Raw genomic sequence first — 15996 nt, 5'->3', positions numbered from 1 at the left:
AAGGTTATGGTTCCTGAAGCAGGAGCTTAAGTGGATGTGTACAAGCGTGGTTGGCAGGCGCAAGCTGTGGTCAGCCACTTTCCAAGCCTCTGTTGATGATCTCACCTTTTATAATGTGCATGCTTTATGCTGAACCCGTTGTTCTTGGGCTGTGTTTTCAGGCATTTAGTTTTTTCACACGTTCCGGTAATTGTTTTCAGCATGGGGCATTGCGCTTGAATGGGGCTCTTCTCTGGGTGCAGGCCTTCTGTGTGACCTGCTCTGGTCTGATCCGGACAAGGATGTCCAGGGCTGGGGCGAGAATGACCGTGGCGTCTCCTTCACCTTTGGGGCTGATGTGGTCTCCAAGTTCCTCAACAGGCACGACCTGGACTTAATATGCAGAGCGCACCAGGTGGGTGGGTCCTTTTTAGGCATTTGCCGCGCCATCCCCTCGGAAACAGGACGGGATGTGAGAGACTTTTTTTTTTGTCTTAAGTTTTTGCTCTTTACTTACCAATTTTACCATACTATCTTTTGTTCACTGTTGGTGTTTGCAGAGATGTTGGCATCCTTTAGTTCCCATAGTTGTTTTATGTAGGGGTGGGGCACCGTGTCATTTTGATACAAACGTGATTTTCTGTGCCGTGCTGCGCAAAATCAAGGCACGCTCAAAACGATTTTTTGCACTTGCGTTAAGGCTTTCTGGCTCTCAGTAGAGGTGAGCGAATATTAAAAATTTTAGGACAGTTTGAGACTAGAGCTCGTTATTCAGTTTTAAGGGGGGAAGAGGGTCTTAGAGTAAAATTTTTAATATTGGACTTAGCATAATGAAAACTTCAGCTATTATGTATTTTAGTGTGCTGATTTCAAATATGGTGTTCATTTTTGTGCATATTATGTCGTTTGTTATTAATTCAAGGATTTCGGTAAAATTATTCTGACAACTTTTTGAAAAAATTGGCTACTCTGATTCAAATAATTTTTATCCCAGTGGATTCTACTGTTATTAATGCTTGCAATAAGGGTACTTTCGGTGTTCTAACCCTTCTTTAACCAAAGTTGCAATGTTTTGAAGTTCACATAAAAGTGGCAAGGAACAAAGGTTTTTTTTATGCCGTTTAATATTTTCACAGTTTATTAAGAGTGCTGTTAATGGTTTTATTGCAAGGTCCAATTATTCAGCTTTCAAATAAAACAAGAATGGTGAAAATCGCGCGAACCAAAGCCGGGAAAAGCTTGTCAGCAGTGCGTAGGGTGGTGCAGAAAATGAAACTGAGAAAAATGCAAAAAACGAAATCAAACATTTTGAAGCTGTGTAAGCACATTACAGTGCTTCATTTTCCAAAACGAACAGCTCAGAAGGCACATAGTGAATAGTCTGAATCACATTTTTGCCTTTGCCGCCTCTTAGCAAGCTGCAAAAATAACGAGGGTGCACACTGTATTGTGAAGCTGTCTGTCGATCGCCACCAAATCTACGACCACATCGGTAGCTCCACAGGCAATGGAGGGTTGGCGTCTACATGCTCGTTCGCTAGCGTCCGCATCTTGCACTAGGTTGCGGAAATTGCTGCCAAACTGGCGATTTTATCATCGGCGTGCTTCGCAATCTTCGCGATCAGCGCTGGGTAGAAATGTGTCTAATCTCACCCGCTGCTGCCAATCTCGCCTGAGCCCGCAATTTGCTCCGTGTCGAAGGCGGACGCCGAAGCTGGTAAACAAGCGCTTATCACGACCGCCAAATTGCACTCCTGTGCCTCGTTATTCCCTTATCCCTCTTCCGATCACTTTTAAGTAAAACCATACTCCGGCTCTCCGTCATCCTCTGCAGCCGCGATATGCACCGTGCTCGGAACAAACACCGGAAATACATAGAGGTCTCAAATGTACGTACTTCAATGGGGGCGTTGTTGGGGAATTGAGAAACTTCGTAATATCGAGGAATTCGCTGTATGGAGGTTTGTTACATCCAGGTTTAATTGTACATCGTCATAAATGGTATGGTGGATATACTTTTTCTGTTTGTGCAATTTCTTTTCGTCTTTTGAAACTTTCTTGTGCATTTATCAAGCTATGTTTTGGTACATTACATTTTGCATTGAGTGGCAGATTTTTCAAGAACAATCTGAAAACGGCCATTCTTAAGATTTAACTTTTCAGTAGTTTTCTTCTAATTATCAACTTCTAAGTTTTTGCCAATTTTTTAAAAAAATATTCACACTAGGTATTTGTGTGGAAGTAAATGTCTTCAGAAAGCACATTCTATTGCCACCATTTTCATGCATGCTGCATTTTTTGCAGCTCCTATATTTTGCAGGAAAAAAATTGAATGTAGCAAAACACAATGACAATTTCTCAGAAAAAATGCGGGCTGACTTGTGCAAATCGGAATATTTCCCTTTTAGCGCCTGACGAACATCATTTGCGGTCTCTTCGATTTTGCTGCACTTTCTGCACTTGTTCAAGGAGTGCAGCACTTTTGCCTTCGTTTTGCCACCAGATCAAGGTTCGGTGCAATTAGGCCTCAGTTTAAAGCGCCGCGCACGCAGTTTTACGTTTTTGGAACGCTATAACGCATGAATTAGATGGTATTTTTTAATGATAATTTGTAGATAACTGTGCAATGACCTCGGGATTGTGAAAATGGAAAGATCAGACATCGGATTTTTGTCCTATTTTGGTCGCAAAGAGCCGTGTCCCCGTTTAAGAAAAATTCGTCCTGGTCCGAGGTTCGAACCCAGGACCAGTGCTTCACTGGAGCAGTCGCTCATCTGAGCTAACAGGGACGGCAAGCTTATGGTGTTAGCTTTGTAGCCGAATGGCTGCACTTAGGTGGATGCCAATGAGTGATTACTCCCTTATTACAAATCTACTCCACCTTGGGGGATCATTTGCCCTAACCTGGTGATGCAGGCCAACTTCACTTTGTGCTTGAATGGTAGGAGCCATTTGTGTGGGGAGTATGTATAACTTTACGCTTGGCACCAGCACTTTTGTTTGACTTTTTTGCTTTCATCGTGCAGGTGGTTGAGGATGGGTATGAGTTCTTCGCTAAACGCCAGCTGGTGACCCTCTTCTCGGCACCCAACTACTGTGGTGAATTCGACAACGCAGGCGGCATGATGTCCGTCGATGAGACGCTCATGTGCAGTTTCCAGGTATGTGCGTCTTGGTGTGTCTCAACTGAGACGGTGCCATCGTCTCAAGAGTGTTCTACGCTGAAACACTGTCATTTGCTTGCCATGGGAACACTTGCATTGCTTTAGTCAGGTGACTGTATTTTGTTTCTCCGTATTTTCCGACGTCTCGGTACTTCTAATGCTTCTACACTTGATGTTTTCTTGGAGTGGAGCAGTGTGACCAACTCAAAATGGCGCCAGGCTGCAAGCGGCTGATGCCGCCAGCCAACCAGAAGTCGCCATTTTGGTTACTTGATTTGGAAAACCAGTAGCAGCATGCAACTCTAGGAATCTGCAACTCTAGGAAGCGGGGTTGCCAGATAAAGCACGACACTCCGTTTATCAAGTGTTCCGTAGGAGCGGTCTACGCTATCCCCTTAACTTGTGGGAAGTTTTATGTCGGCAAGACTGGCCGCTGCATCAACGAGCGTTTGGTGGACCATGCCCGAAATTTGCCAGACTTAAAAGATAAGTACGCACATTTGGTTGCGCACGTAATGAGCTGTGACGGGTGCGAGGCGCGTTTGAATGAGATGAAGATTCTCTGCAAGAGCATAGACAAGACTGCGCGTGCTAGTCTGGAGGCTTTCTACATGAACAAATTTGGCTGTAGGTGCATCAGTACTCCTTCTTTATCTCTTTTTGCCTCAGAGTTTAACTTTTTAGATTCAGTTATCATGTAATTTTTCTTTTTCTTGTGTGATTTTTGGCTGCCTGCCCGTTTCTGTGAAGCGATGTTGCCTTTGTCCACCCTCTCCTCCTTGTCACCCTTCACCTCCCCTTGAAGCTTCACCATATATAAGCTGCATCCTGGGTTCAATAAATTTCAGTTGTGAGTTAGCGCTTGCGTCTTGTCTTCGTTCTTGTCTTGTGGTTTGCATATTTTGGCGCTAGGTTTTCTCTAATTCAAGTATGCGCCAATTAGCCCAAAAAGAGGTGTTAATGGAAATGTTGTAACGCATGAATTCAATGGTATTTTTCAACGAAAATTTGTAGTAGATAGCTGCGCAATGACCTCAGGATCATAAAATGAAAAGATCAAAAATCTGATTTTTTCACCAATTTTCAGCCGCAAAGACCTGTGCCCCCCCCCCCCCCCTTAACATCAGTTCTCAGGCTGTTGTTTTGTTCTCGTTACTCCTGCAGATTCTGAAGCCCTCGGAAAAGAAGGCAAAGTACCAATACGGTGGTCTCAACTCTGGCCGGCCCGTCACACCGCCCCGGGGGCCCGTCAAGAAGAAGTGAATGTCGTATTTCTGGGGATGTAAGGAGGACAGGAACAAGGGGGGAACGAAGAAAACTACACGGAGTGTCTCCACCCAACATGACGACACCACCGCCGACAGACAAGAACTTACATGCTCGCCTCTTCCCCGCATCCCCTCAGTTTCCACGCCATTGTCGCCGCCTCCGCCGCCACGCTGGCTCAGCACTGGCTCTTCTTCTGGGCCGCCGTCTTCGTAGCCTGTGCGCGGACGCCCTATTCTTTGGCCCCGCGCTGTTTTGGCTTGGTCCCCATCAGCTGTTAGTTTTTTTTTGTGTGTGTATGTGTGTACCACCCTCCCAGCTCTTTCTACTGTTGCGTTTGAAAGGTTATAATTCCTGTCTCATTGAGTGATGGTTCTCGTGTAAAACTTTCATCTTTCATCTTCTCTTTGTTGCTCATATCGTCCCCGCATTTCTTTTTGTGCGTTAATTTGCTTCCCCTTCTGTGCCTCTGTTTGGTATCTGCTCTGTGTGAGGGCCAGAAGTGACCGCTGCGAACAGGGTAGGAGCCTGTGCCCTCCTTGCTGACGGTGTTGCAAAGATGGGGCAGTTTGAGCTGAAAAGCGCTGCTGGATGCACGGTTCTGGCCCCGTAATCCTCTAAGGGCTTGGGAGGCCGCTGTTTTAGTGTGTGGTCGAGGGGCACGTTCAAACCCATCGATACCCAAAGTTCGTGCCGACATTTATTATTTTTTTTTGCTTTGAAACATTCGCATGCACAACTATTGTTTCAGACAGTGGTGGAAATTTGTGGAACATTTTCTTCAAAAATGAGGAAATGCGGAGTGGGTTGTCCAATGCATCTAATATAGCATTAGTGGTCTGGCAAACTGCTAGACTGTTGTGCCCCCCACCTCTTTTTTTTAAGTTTGCTGTGGTGCTTACAGCTTAGGCTGGGTGGCAAGAGTGTAAATTATCTTACCCCTCCATTTTGCGTGGCGTTGTATGAAATGAGGCTTGCAGCCAGAGTTCACCTTGTTATTTTTTCCCTCTCTTGGCCTGTACTGTCAACACTGCTTTTTCACTATTGCTATTATTTTCTTTTTCTTCCTGGAGGTAGCGATGACCCTGCTCTCACAACGTTGGCGAGGCATTAACTTGCCATTAACTTCATCGGGGGGGAGGAAGGAAAGTTTCATACCATCCCAGTTGTCTGCCTCCTCCCTTTTTTCTGTCCCTTCAGTCCCTTCCACGTAAGCAGGTGAGTGTTCGTGCAGACTTTTTTTGGGACGGCATTATCTGAGACGCATCTTCCATGTAGGGGAGCTCACAATGACATTGTTACACAATGCCGCCTTTTGTGTACAGTGCGTTCCCTCTGTGTTGTCCACACGTGCGGCAGTGGCCGCACGTGTGTGTCGTGTGATCTGCTTGCATCCTATGGATTGAAAAAAAATTGTCATCTCTGCATGTGGAATAGTGGCATGTGTGCTTCTGTTGCATAATGCTCAGGTGGCTTCTCCCAAGTGTGGTATCATCGTGGCTACGAGTTGTGGCAACTTGCCAAAGCAGAGTTGCATGCTTGCAAGGTGCAAGCGTGTGTGTGTGTTCATTGCTGCGAACACCACCTGGGAACGTGCATTTGAGACTCGGAGATTGGGTAACACGATTGACGAGGGAATCACAGAGAACTTCCTGGCAAGCTTCGGTCCCATGACCATGGTGTATCTGATTATCTCTCTATGTGGGGGCTGGGTCATGTGGCAAATGCAGTGGAATTGGGCAGGAAACTCCTGTCATTAGGCACAGCACCAGGTTTTGAAAATTGCTCACTGAATGGCAAATTGGATCCCTTTCTTCACATTCACGTAACCACTTTTTGCCATAGGCTTTCAGTAGTTTTGCTGGCAGAATAGTTTTTCTTTGGACGTGTTTTGTTTTTTGATGAGCTGTTGCACCTGGAGTAACCTGTCTGTGAAATATTTTAAGCTTTGCTTTTGAAAAGGAGTCCTCCCGCTGTTGTACAAACTCTGGCAAGACACATAACGACAAGCCATAGACTCGCTTTGCTGCGTATTTTTTTCTCCTTGACGGAGGGTGTGGTTCAAGTGCGTCACAAGATTTTGTGCGGTGTTGCATCAGTAAAAAATAGGTGAAGCCCGGTGCCAGTCTTTGCACAGGCCCTTAATGTTGCACAGCCATTGGTGTTTTGGCTTGTGTGTATCATGCAATGAACATTATGAGCTGCGGCGCAAACGTCTTTGTGCTGGGCTGAATAAAATGAGCCGAGAGATGGAGTGGACACCGTTAAGTTTGCTGGCTGTTGGGCCTGAAACGGAAGTGCGTAACACCGCTGCGCCAGTGTGGTTGCTGCCCTAGGCACCGTGGCATTAGCGGCCACCAATGCGGCTTGCCGTGTAGCGGCCGTTTCTCTTGGAAGCTTGAGGTTGTTAAGAGGCATGTCTTTCTCCTTTCAAACAGAGGTTAATAAACAGTTCGGAAAGAAATTGACTCCTGTGATCTTCTTTGCTCCAGCACTCATCATCTTGCGAAGAAAGGCAGAAGTGGTACCTAAGCTACCCACTGTGGTGGTTAAATGGCTGTGGCTGCTGTACTGAATTCTGTCGCTCCATTTAGATGGAAGCAACATTGAGGTCTGTGCAGGTGGTCACTCCTTTTCCTTCCTTTCATGCCCTCAGTGCCTGAATGAAAGTTGCAGTGCCTTTCCCTTGTTTGTAACCACTCTGCCTCCTTTTGCGATGAACTTGTGTAGGTTGTACCTATTGTAGTTCTGTTCTTTGGACACACCGTACAGTGTACTCGAAGTGTACACGAGGCATAGGAATTTTCTAAACTAATACTAATTGCTGTTATCATTCTTGCAAGTGGAGCCATGGGTCCAGAAAGTAAAAATTTTGAACTATGGTTTGATACAAATCAAACTACTGATTTGTCGTAGTGAAGCTCCGCCCACATCCGGAGCTGCCACACAGTTCCTCCGCGATAAAAAGTATTGCTTTATGTTTCATCTTTTTGCCTAAACAAGAAGCTAACCAACAGCAAAAAGCAAACTAACAGCCTTGTCCCCACTGGCTGTGCCTTGTCCCACCTAGTCTGTAGTCCCATGGATTGCACTGTTTGCTTTCAACTAGCATCTGCTTGCTCTTGTTAGCTTTAGCAGGTTACTTGAAAAACCTTCACGTGAAACTGAAACTATCTTTACTTTTATGCTTTCATGAGGCACCAGCCCAGAATCTGCATTGAAAGTAGCAGGTAACTCTTAATGTCTTTCAGCTCATGCAGGGTGTTTCTCCAAAGAAATTACTGTTTTTAAAAAATGGGCATTTTGAGTTAGAAGAGCACTTTTTTTGGCATGGCATCGTTAACAGTGTAGATCAGCATACAGCTAAGACGTGCAACTGCCAGGCTGGTGAACTAATATCGAACTTCTGAACTATTACTGTTAGGCTCTTTAATTATTGAGATTCGTGTAGCCCACTGTAAGTAATATCAGTTTTTAGAATTAAGAAAATGCAGTTGGCCTCGCCGCTGTGGCTCAACAAATTTTGGCTACATCACGGCAAAATACATGCGCTACATGCGCTTGCGAGAAGCTTGCGAGCAAAGCAACCTCTCTAGTGCACGTGACTCGCTGAAATAGCCCAGATTTGTTGGGCCACAGTGCTGAGGGTAACTGCGTTTTTGAAATTCTATAAACTGATATGGATATTACTTGCAGTGGGCTACACGCCTCACAATAATTAAGGAACCTAACAGTAATAGTTAAAAAGCAAACTATTCAATATTAGTTAGCACGTCTTAGCTTTACTCTGATGTACTACACAGCTGACAATGCTATGCCAAAGAAAAAGTGGTCTTCAAACTCAAAAAGCCCATTTTTGAAAATAGTGTGAAGGCTTGGGTGAAACACCGTCTGTATATTGAGGTTAGCAAGTTTCATTTTGAGGCAACAAAGATTTCTGAAGTGCAGTGTTGCAGCTAGAACAAAAATAGGAACACAAATATATTGTGCAATGGCCATTAGTGGCTGACATGACAGAACATTCAAAAACTGTAAAGCAAAAACAGTGAAGCACCTTTTAGCACTTAAGTTGCAATCGAGTTGCAATTAAATGTACCATCTGAAAATTCGATACTTTCGATGACTGATTGCTCGTTCACCCTCGTGCCGATGTGGTGCGCTTTGACAAGTTCCTCAACACCTTTTAGCCTATGCGTGGACACAATCCAGCCCCTGGTGTAGTTAGTGGCAGCTGGACACTTCATTAACCAGCATAAATACCATGGCCATGCGGCTCTGGGCTAAATTATTTATATGTTACAGCTCTGTCTTTCAGAACTTCGATATGGTTACAACAGCCACATGCTCTCTTCTAAACACCTGACATTTTTTTTTTTTCGAAAATGGCACAAAATAGTCATTTAGTACTTGTGTTGCCATCTGTTGGGAAACCAAGTGCTTTAGACGAGCTCTACTCACCTTGGATGCCTTAAAGAGCACACATCATGAGCCAGGGAGGACGGTCAGACCTGGCTGGTCCAAGTCTGCTGGGGGTTTAAGGGACAGCAAGAGCAAATTGAAGCTGGTCCGTATCCAACGACAAAAATGCTACTTCCATGCAAAACAGCTTTTATAAACTATAAAGACCAAAGAATGAAATACAGGTGTCGCCACTGCCAGCCGATTTTGTCAGGCATGCTGCTTTCAGAGAAATAATCGGTGGCAAGAGGTCACCTGTGGTGTCCCCTTTCATGTTTCGGTTTCTTGCATTGCATGCTCAGTGAAGCTTGTGTCTTGAGCGTTGCAGTTTGTCCTGATAATCTGCAAGCCTGTATTTCAACAGCTCTTAGAAAAATTGGAGGGGACACTCAAGCTCTGCCTTTACTCTATGATGCGATGCATAATTGGGCATTCTCTATTTTACATTCATAGATCCCATGGAGTTCTCGTACCACTTCTGTTGCAGTGGTTAAGTGATGTGCCACTTCCTTACAATGGCAATTGCTGCCACTAGTGGACAGTTTGCTTACAATTCGGTGGGCAAGTTGTGTGCTGCCACAAGGTCATGTGGCCTAGCTAGGTGGAGCACCTAGGTAGACGGGATTTTTCGTGGATTTTTCGCTCTCTGTTGAGACGCCTGGTTTTCTGCGACACGGGCTCCTTAAAACAATTGCGTTAAAATGTAACGTCGGGTCCATGCCAGCAGTGAATTCATATATCGTGTTTACTGCACTCATAATGCGGTGTGAAAAGTATTCCACGGCATGAAGTAAATTTCAGACCACTTGCCAAAGCAACGCCACAGCAAAGCAGGCCACCTGCCAGTACAACAAATGAAACACTTGGGTAAATAGCAGAGGAAGATTTCACTGCATGGATTGAAGTACCACTGTTGTTTGGAATAAATGTTTATGCAAACCATGAAGCCGGTAATAAAAAAACTTCTGTTGCAAATTCAGCATGAATAAGTGGTCGAATGTAAATGAATACCTATTGAACAAATTGCACAGTTTCATCAGCACACGGGCCTCTAGAATTTCGCCTCCATCGAAATTCGACCGTCACGGCCGGGATCAAACCCTCGTTTTTTCTGGTCAGCAGCCGAGTGCCATAACCACTGAGCCACCGCCGCGGCCTTTGCGTTGGGCGACCTTTGCGTCAGCACACCTTTCTTCTCTTATCAGGAAAAGAACGGGCATACTTGGAAAAGCGGGCGAAACGCGATTAGCAATTTTTTTGCGCATTGCATTTGTTTGCCACCTCTTGCGCATCAAGCCGTATATATACATGTAAATTTCAAGGATAAACAGTTGAAAGTCAGCGCTGTGTGTATCCCTTCTGTCTGCGTCCGTGTCTTTAGCATAATGTATTGAGCAGATGTTTGGTTTTATGGTTTTATGGGGGTTTAACGCCCCAAAGCTACTCAGGCTATGAGAGACGCCGAAGTGAAGGGTTTCGGAAATTTCGACCACCTGGGGTTCTTTAACGTGCGTGGACATCGCACAAGACACGGGCCTCTAGAATTTCGCCTCCATTGAAATTCGACCGCCGTGGCCGGGATCGAACCCACGTCTTTCGGGCCGGCAGCCGAGCGCCATAACCACTCAGCCACCGTATTGAGCGGATGTGTGCCCAGGCAAACATCACATCTATGCAAATGCTGCCAACTATTCAGCACATGAGTATACGACAGTCACACCAAAGAACAGCTACTCGCAAAACAGATTTATATCACATTTGGTGTATATACAACAGTTGTATAGACAAGCAGCTTCGCATTGCATGTTGAATCAGCTGCTTGTGTCGCGGGCGGCAAAGTGGGCTGACACCCAGGCCAGTCCCCACTTGAGATTGGTGAGCATGAACTTCAGTGCTTTAGTCCATTGCTCTTCCGAGTTGAACTGGATCTTGATGGAGCACGACTGGCCCGTGCTGCTGTCCTCAATCTTGCCCTTATCTATCCGGTACGGAAGGCAAAAGTTTGAGTCCATCTTGCTGACCTGCGGAAGAAAAATAGGAATTTTTAGCCTGCAGTCCTAGTGCTTTACACCAGACTTCTTCATCAGGGGGCGCTTAATGTGTTGAAGCTGCACACTGAATATGAGCAGTGCCACAGCAAAAGGCTCCCAATTAATTTTGACCACCTGGGGTTCTCTAAAGGGACGCCAAGAACAACTATATCTAGTCTTTACCGGTGCGCTAGTTTAACTTTGATATTTGCACATAGGGCTCCACTATACCATGGACCCCTGTCGGCCCCTGCGCACCGCATTGGTTTTGGGGCAGCTCCAGTGCAAGTTTATCGAAAAGGCCATTAGTAAAGGCTGATTATGTGGCCTTTTCTGGCTACACTGATGTTTTTTTCTTCTTTAGGTGCAATTTATTGCCCCAGGGCATCAATGATGAGTGAAGGTGTGATGAATGATGTAGTGTAGATTAAATGAATGGAAAAAGGTTAGCTGTTTTGATGAAGTCCAGTAGAGAACGATGGTGCGGTCCCTGAATCCAGGCAATGTATGAAGCAGGGTTGCTTGGTGAAACACCTGCTACCATCAGGTGCCGGATCTTTGTAGGCTTGAGGGCTGGGCAGTCCCACAGTAAGTGATGTATGTCGGCTTCAATGCCCTCGTGTTTACATATCGGACACCCTGGCCGAGGAAACAAATTTCGGTACTGCGGCCACTTCCGAGTGACGGCTGATGTGAGGACAACCCCGACCCGGATCCTCCCAAGCGCAACCTCCTCTGCATGGGTAAGACCGCGGGGGAGGGTTACCGCACACGCAGGGATGAGAGCACGTGTGCGGCGCCGGAGGAGTTTCTTCATGAAAGGAGGGTAAAATTGTCCAAATGAAGGAGCCGAGGCGGTGATGAGTTTGTATTCGCAAGGCGGGTCGCTAAATCTGCCTGGCTTTGATAGGTCAGCAGATCCCGTGGGACCCATTCAATATGTACTGGCTGCGGGATGCATGCCGCGAGCCGGTGGATGTCCTGGCATATCGTTGGACAGCAGCTAACACGTCGTAGCAACCGGACAACTTGAAGGGCGTCAATGCGGATGACAACGCGGGCCGCAGGGAGCATAGTTATGTTGGCCACGGAGCAGAGTGCTTCTTGAACTGCAACGAGCTCGGCACGAAAGGACGAAGGGGGTTCCGTAAGCTGAAACCAAGAGGTTTGATTCAGGGCAGGTCTGCACGGGCAGTAGTTAGCTGTTGTTGCTTTGCAATCTTGTATGCTTGCATCTACGCAGACAACAATGGATCCTTCCGGCAGGCAAGCATCTTGTTCCTCAAATTTCTGGCGAAGCAACGATGCCGAATGAGCAGATGTTGGCCGGCAATTATCTGTTGGCTTGTCGCTGAGCTGTACAAACTTCCATGGGGGAAGAACTGGCGTTGGCGGCTGAAGAATGGAGTGTGACATTGCTAAGTTCTGACTGATGTTTGTGATGCAGAAAAGATGAATTCATTGTTGAGAAAATGGAACTTAAAAATGGAGCAATTTTCTGCCGCCACTAAATTCTAACTTGCGATGCCAAGACTGAAAAGGCCTCTGTGATCACCGTTAGGAAGCGTAGCCTAGCCTCAGCGATCTACGCTGATCTCTGAGCACTATGGTCTGCTTGCAAAAACGGCCGGTGATAGCCATATTTGTATTTCATTTCTCGAGCTTTCCTAGCTTATCAGTGACGGCATCCTTTCTGTTATTGGAAGCTATTGATACAGGCCAACTTGAATCTGTCCTTGCTTGTCTCGCATGCATAAAATTGGAGAACTCATACTCGGAGTGACACTATAAACTGAATGACATCACTTTCAATTAGATTCAACCACTGATTTTGTAGAAAAAGGAGGTACAAATGTGGTATGTGTCACTACTTCAGCCTTTTCAAAGTATAAGAAAACTTCTGTTGCAGTTGCAAGTTTCATCAAGAGAGAGAGAGAAGCAGAAGGATGGAAAGGCAGGAAGGTTCACCAGGCAATGCCAAGTACACTACACGTGGGGAGGGCAACATACAGGAGCAAAAAAAAGGAAAGAAAGAGCAGCAACAACAGTTTTTCACTTGTCCATCGACCATTATGACAAGGGGACAGAGGGTGCAAGAAGTATTATGAGGCAGTCGCCTGATGGAAAAGGCTAAGTTTTCCAAACATTTTTTTCTGCCACAACAGGCTTAATCGAATTGCACACCCGTGCTTGTAAAAACGCGCAGAGTATCAAGGAGGTCTATTAGCGCAAAATAAAAATATGATCAGTGATTTGTTTGATAGTTCGGTAATATTCAGCACGCAAGAATCTGGTACCGTTGTACAGTTGTCAGCACTTAAAGCAAGTGTCTCCTGCTGTCATATAAAGGGTTTGCTGACATTGCACAGCATGTGGCCGCTTTTGCATTTCGCCTCCCCCGAAATGTGGCCACCGCAGCTAGGAATCGATTCCGTGAACTTCGGTTCAGTAGCTGGACACCGCAGCCATTGAGCCACCTTAGTGGATGACATTTCTTTAACAAAGCTGAAACCATCTTAAAGCTTGTCTGTCTCTAGTGGCTCGTTTTTCAAGAACTAAAAAGAATGAGCAGAGAAAGTGAATACATTATCTTCTATCAAAGCAATACCCAGCATATAGCCAAAAATATAGCGAAGTATGGATTGGTTTCAACCACCTAGAGTTTCCTTTAACATGTAGAAGAGTCTAGTCTATGAGCATTTTTGCATACTGTCTTAGACATAAATGCTTGCGGAGGACCAGGATCAAACCAGTAAACTCTTGCTCAGGAGGAGGACAACACACTGCATCCAGATATCATGCTTGCAACCTCTGACTTCTGGCAGCAACTACTAACTGTTCATTTCGCTATCAAAGATGACACAACTAGTGGAAATCCATGGTTTGGGCCAATAAGGTCACAGGTTTTTGAAAATTAGGGCATTTTGAGGAGCTGCGTTAACTGTATGATCAAAGAATGCTGGTCTATGCAAACAATCTCGGTTCACTATGGGCTTTATGGACTAACAGCTCATTTCCAGTATTTTCAGTTTTAAAATGTGGACCAACTGGTCCAGCAAGCCATGCTTCGCCAATGCAATCGCGGTTTTCAAAACGCTACGAACCAAACCATGCCAATGTCAACACGGGAATGCCATTAGATTATAGACAGTTGCAGTGGCTGACACTAGTAGTGCATGTAAAGGCTGCTTGAATACTGGCACATAGTTAAACCTTAGAACTCCACTTTCCAGTTCCTTGCGGCTAATTTGAAGAGCAGAACTAAGGTGGTACAGCCTTTTTCAATAATGTGCTTCCTTCTGGGCCATATGCAGTGCGACTTGTTTTTCACCAGCGTTCCAAATCTCTTAAAGAGGAGAGAGAAGCCATCATTCTATCCCCATTTTCAGAGGCCCTAGAGACCACTTTCAAGCAAAGCCCATATATTGCTTACACCTTTTTTTTTACGGGGTTTAACGTTCCAAAGCGACTCGGGCTATGAGGGACGCCGTAGTGAAGGGCTGCGGAAATTTCGCCCACCTGGGGTTCTTTAGCGTGCATTGACAACGCACAGCCCACGGGCCTCTAGAATTTCGCCTCCGTAGAAATTCGACCGCCGCGGCCGAACCCGCGTCTGAGGGGTAAGCAGCCGGGCACCATAACCACTGAGCGTTTCACCTGGAATTAGTACAGAAGTAAATGAAATCCTGACAGCCCTAATCGGACACAAGCGGCAAAAGCAACGCTTCGGCCCTCCGACCTGCTCTTTGAACTGCTGCAGGCAGTCGAGGAAGGCGACCATGGCGTGGTCGAACTTGGTGTCCCAGAGGAACTTGAAGCCGCCCGCGAAGTAGAGCGGCAGCTCGCGGGTCCGGTCTTCGAGGCACACCAGGTACGAGTGGTTGCCGAACGGCACCAGCCGGTACCTCTGGAAGGTCATCTCCATCTTCTGGGCGAGCGCGTACAGCAGCAGCACCGTCTGACCCCAGGCCATGTTGATCTCGGACCACTCGACGGGGACATTGGGCAGGCGGCCGAGCCGGAAGTTGTTGATCGTGCCGAAGTGGCCGTTGTGCCAAATGTGGAAAGTCGCGTTGAACACGTTCGTCTTGTGCAGCTGGCTCAGCTTGTTCTCCGAGTATCTGAGCTGGCGTTCGACGCTAGCATGGTCGTCGGCGCACTGCATCAGCTGTCGGTTAAGATCGGAGTACTCGCGCCAGTAACGGTCCTCGTCGCTTCTAAGCCGCTCCAGCTGCTCGGCGAGTCGCTTGCGCTCGCCCTCCACGTCGGCACGCTCTTTTTCGATCTTCTCCACAGCCGCCAGCAGTTCGTGCTCCTCTTGATCAAGTCTCCGGAACTCGGCGTCCAGCTCTTCGAGGTCGCCTTCCTCCTCATCGCCGTTGGTGAGCTGGTCCAGGTACTTCTTGTAATCCTTGCACTCGTCCTCGGCCAGGTCCAGCTGCCGTTCCATCTGGTCCAGCAGGTTGTCCGTGCACTCCTCGCAGATGGGGTAGTCCACTGCCGACTGGTTCGTCATCAGCTCAAAGAGGCGCGTCTCCACGTCCAACTTGTGGCTGATGGTCGTGTCGACGGCGGCCACCGAGCTCTCGCCGACCAGCATGAAGCCGTTGCCGCTTTCGACGAACCGAAGCGGCTCAACGGTGCGCCGCGAAACGCCGTCGCCCGGCGCTCGGTAGTGCACCGCCGGAGAAGGCCCGCACAGCTCGATGGGGTCCGACTGACTCAGCATCGGCTCCGACAGCTCGGTGAGGGTCTGCTCGTCGATGGACGAGAACGACGCGTCCAGCCGCAGCGGCTGACAGCATCGCTGACACGTGAAGTTGACGGGGAACGTCCGGTCCTTTGTCAGCGTCGCCGAGAGGCCGGCCATGTCTACGTCGTGTGACCCACCAGCTGGATCAATACGACGAAACAAAGATTTTCGACATCAGCGCGCTCGCTCTCTCGTGCTTGTTTCCCTACCGCGGTGACGCCACAAGAAGGCGGCTGCGCAACAGCGTTGCACCTGCGTGCCACGCCTGGCCCAGGTTACGGCTACACCGAGACAGCAGCAACCGTAGATCGTAGCGTGCGAAACCCCGAGTTTGTTTTGGGTTGTT

The 15996-nt window shown here is 47.1% G+C and overlaps 2 protein-coding genes across 2 annotated transcripts in view; one reads left to right on the top strand and one right to left on the bottom strand.

Annotated features, from left to right (window-relative positions):
* LOC144133572 (serine/threonine-protein phosphatase PP1-beta catalytic subunit) overlaps positions 1 to 6873 on the top strand; it is a 28391-nt gene extending 21518 nt beyond the window's left edge. Inside the window, exons 5-7 of the mRNA XM_077666755.1 lie at positions 243 to 394; positions 3006 to 3140; positions 4308 to 6873. Coding sequence (XP_077522881.1) covers positions 243 to 394; positions 3006 to 3140; positions 4308 to 4406 — 386 coding nt within the window. The 3' untranslated portion in view covers positions 4407 to 6873. The remainder of the gene's footprint in view (positions 1 to 242; positions 395 to 3005; positions 3141 to 4307) is intronic.
* Positions 6874 to 10598: 3725 nt separating this feature from the next.
* Atg6 (Beclin-1-like Atg6) lies at positions 10599 to 15988 on the bottom strand. The gene is made up of 2 exons (XM_077666754.1): positions 14637 to 15988; positions 10599 to 10888 (listed from the first exon to the last, which is right to left on the bottom strand). Exons 1-2 carry the CDS (start codon positions 15765 to 15767, stop codon positions 10679 to 10681), a joined length of 1341 nt encoding a protein of 446 aa, XP_077522880.1. The 5' UTR covers positions 15768 to 15988; the 3' UTR covers positions 10599 to 10678.
* Positions 15989 to 15996: the final 8 nt, after the last annotated feature.

Source organism: Amblyomma americanum, chromosome 5 (assembly GCF_052857255.1).
Source record: "Amblyomma americanum isolate KBUSLIRL-KWMA chromosome 5, ASM5285725v1, whole genome shotgun sequence".
Classification (NCBI taxonomy): Eukaryota; Metazoa; Arthropoda; class Arachnida; order Ixodida; family Ixodidae; genus Amblyomma; species Amblyomma americanum.
The sequence above is the reverse complement of the archived record's forward strand: the minus strand, read 5'-3'. Positions and strand labels throughout refer to the sequence as shown.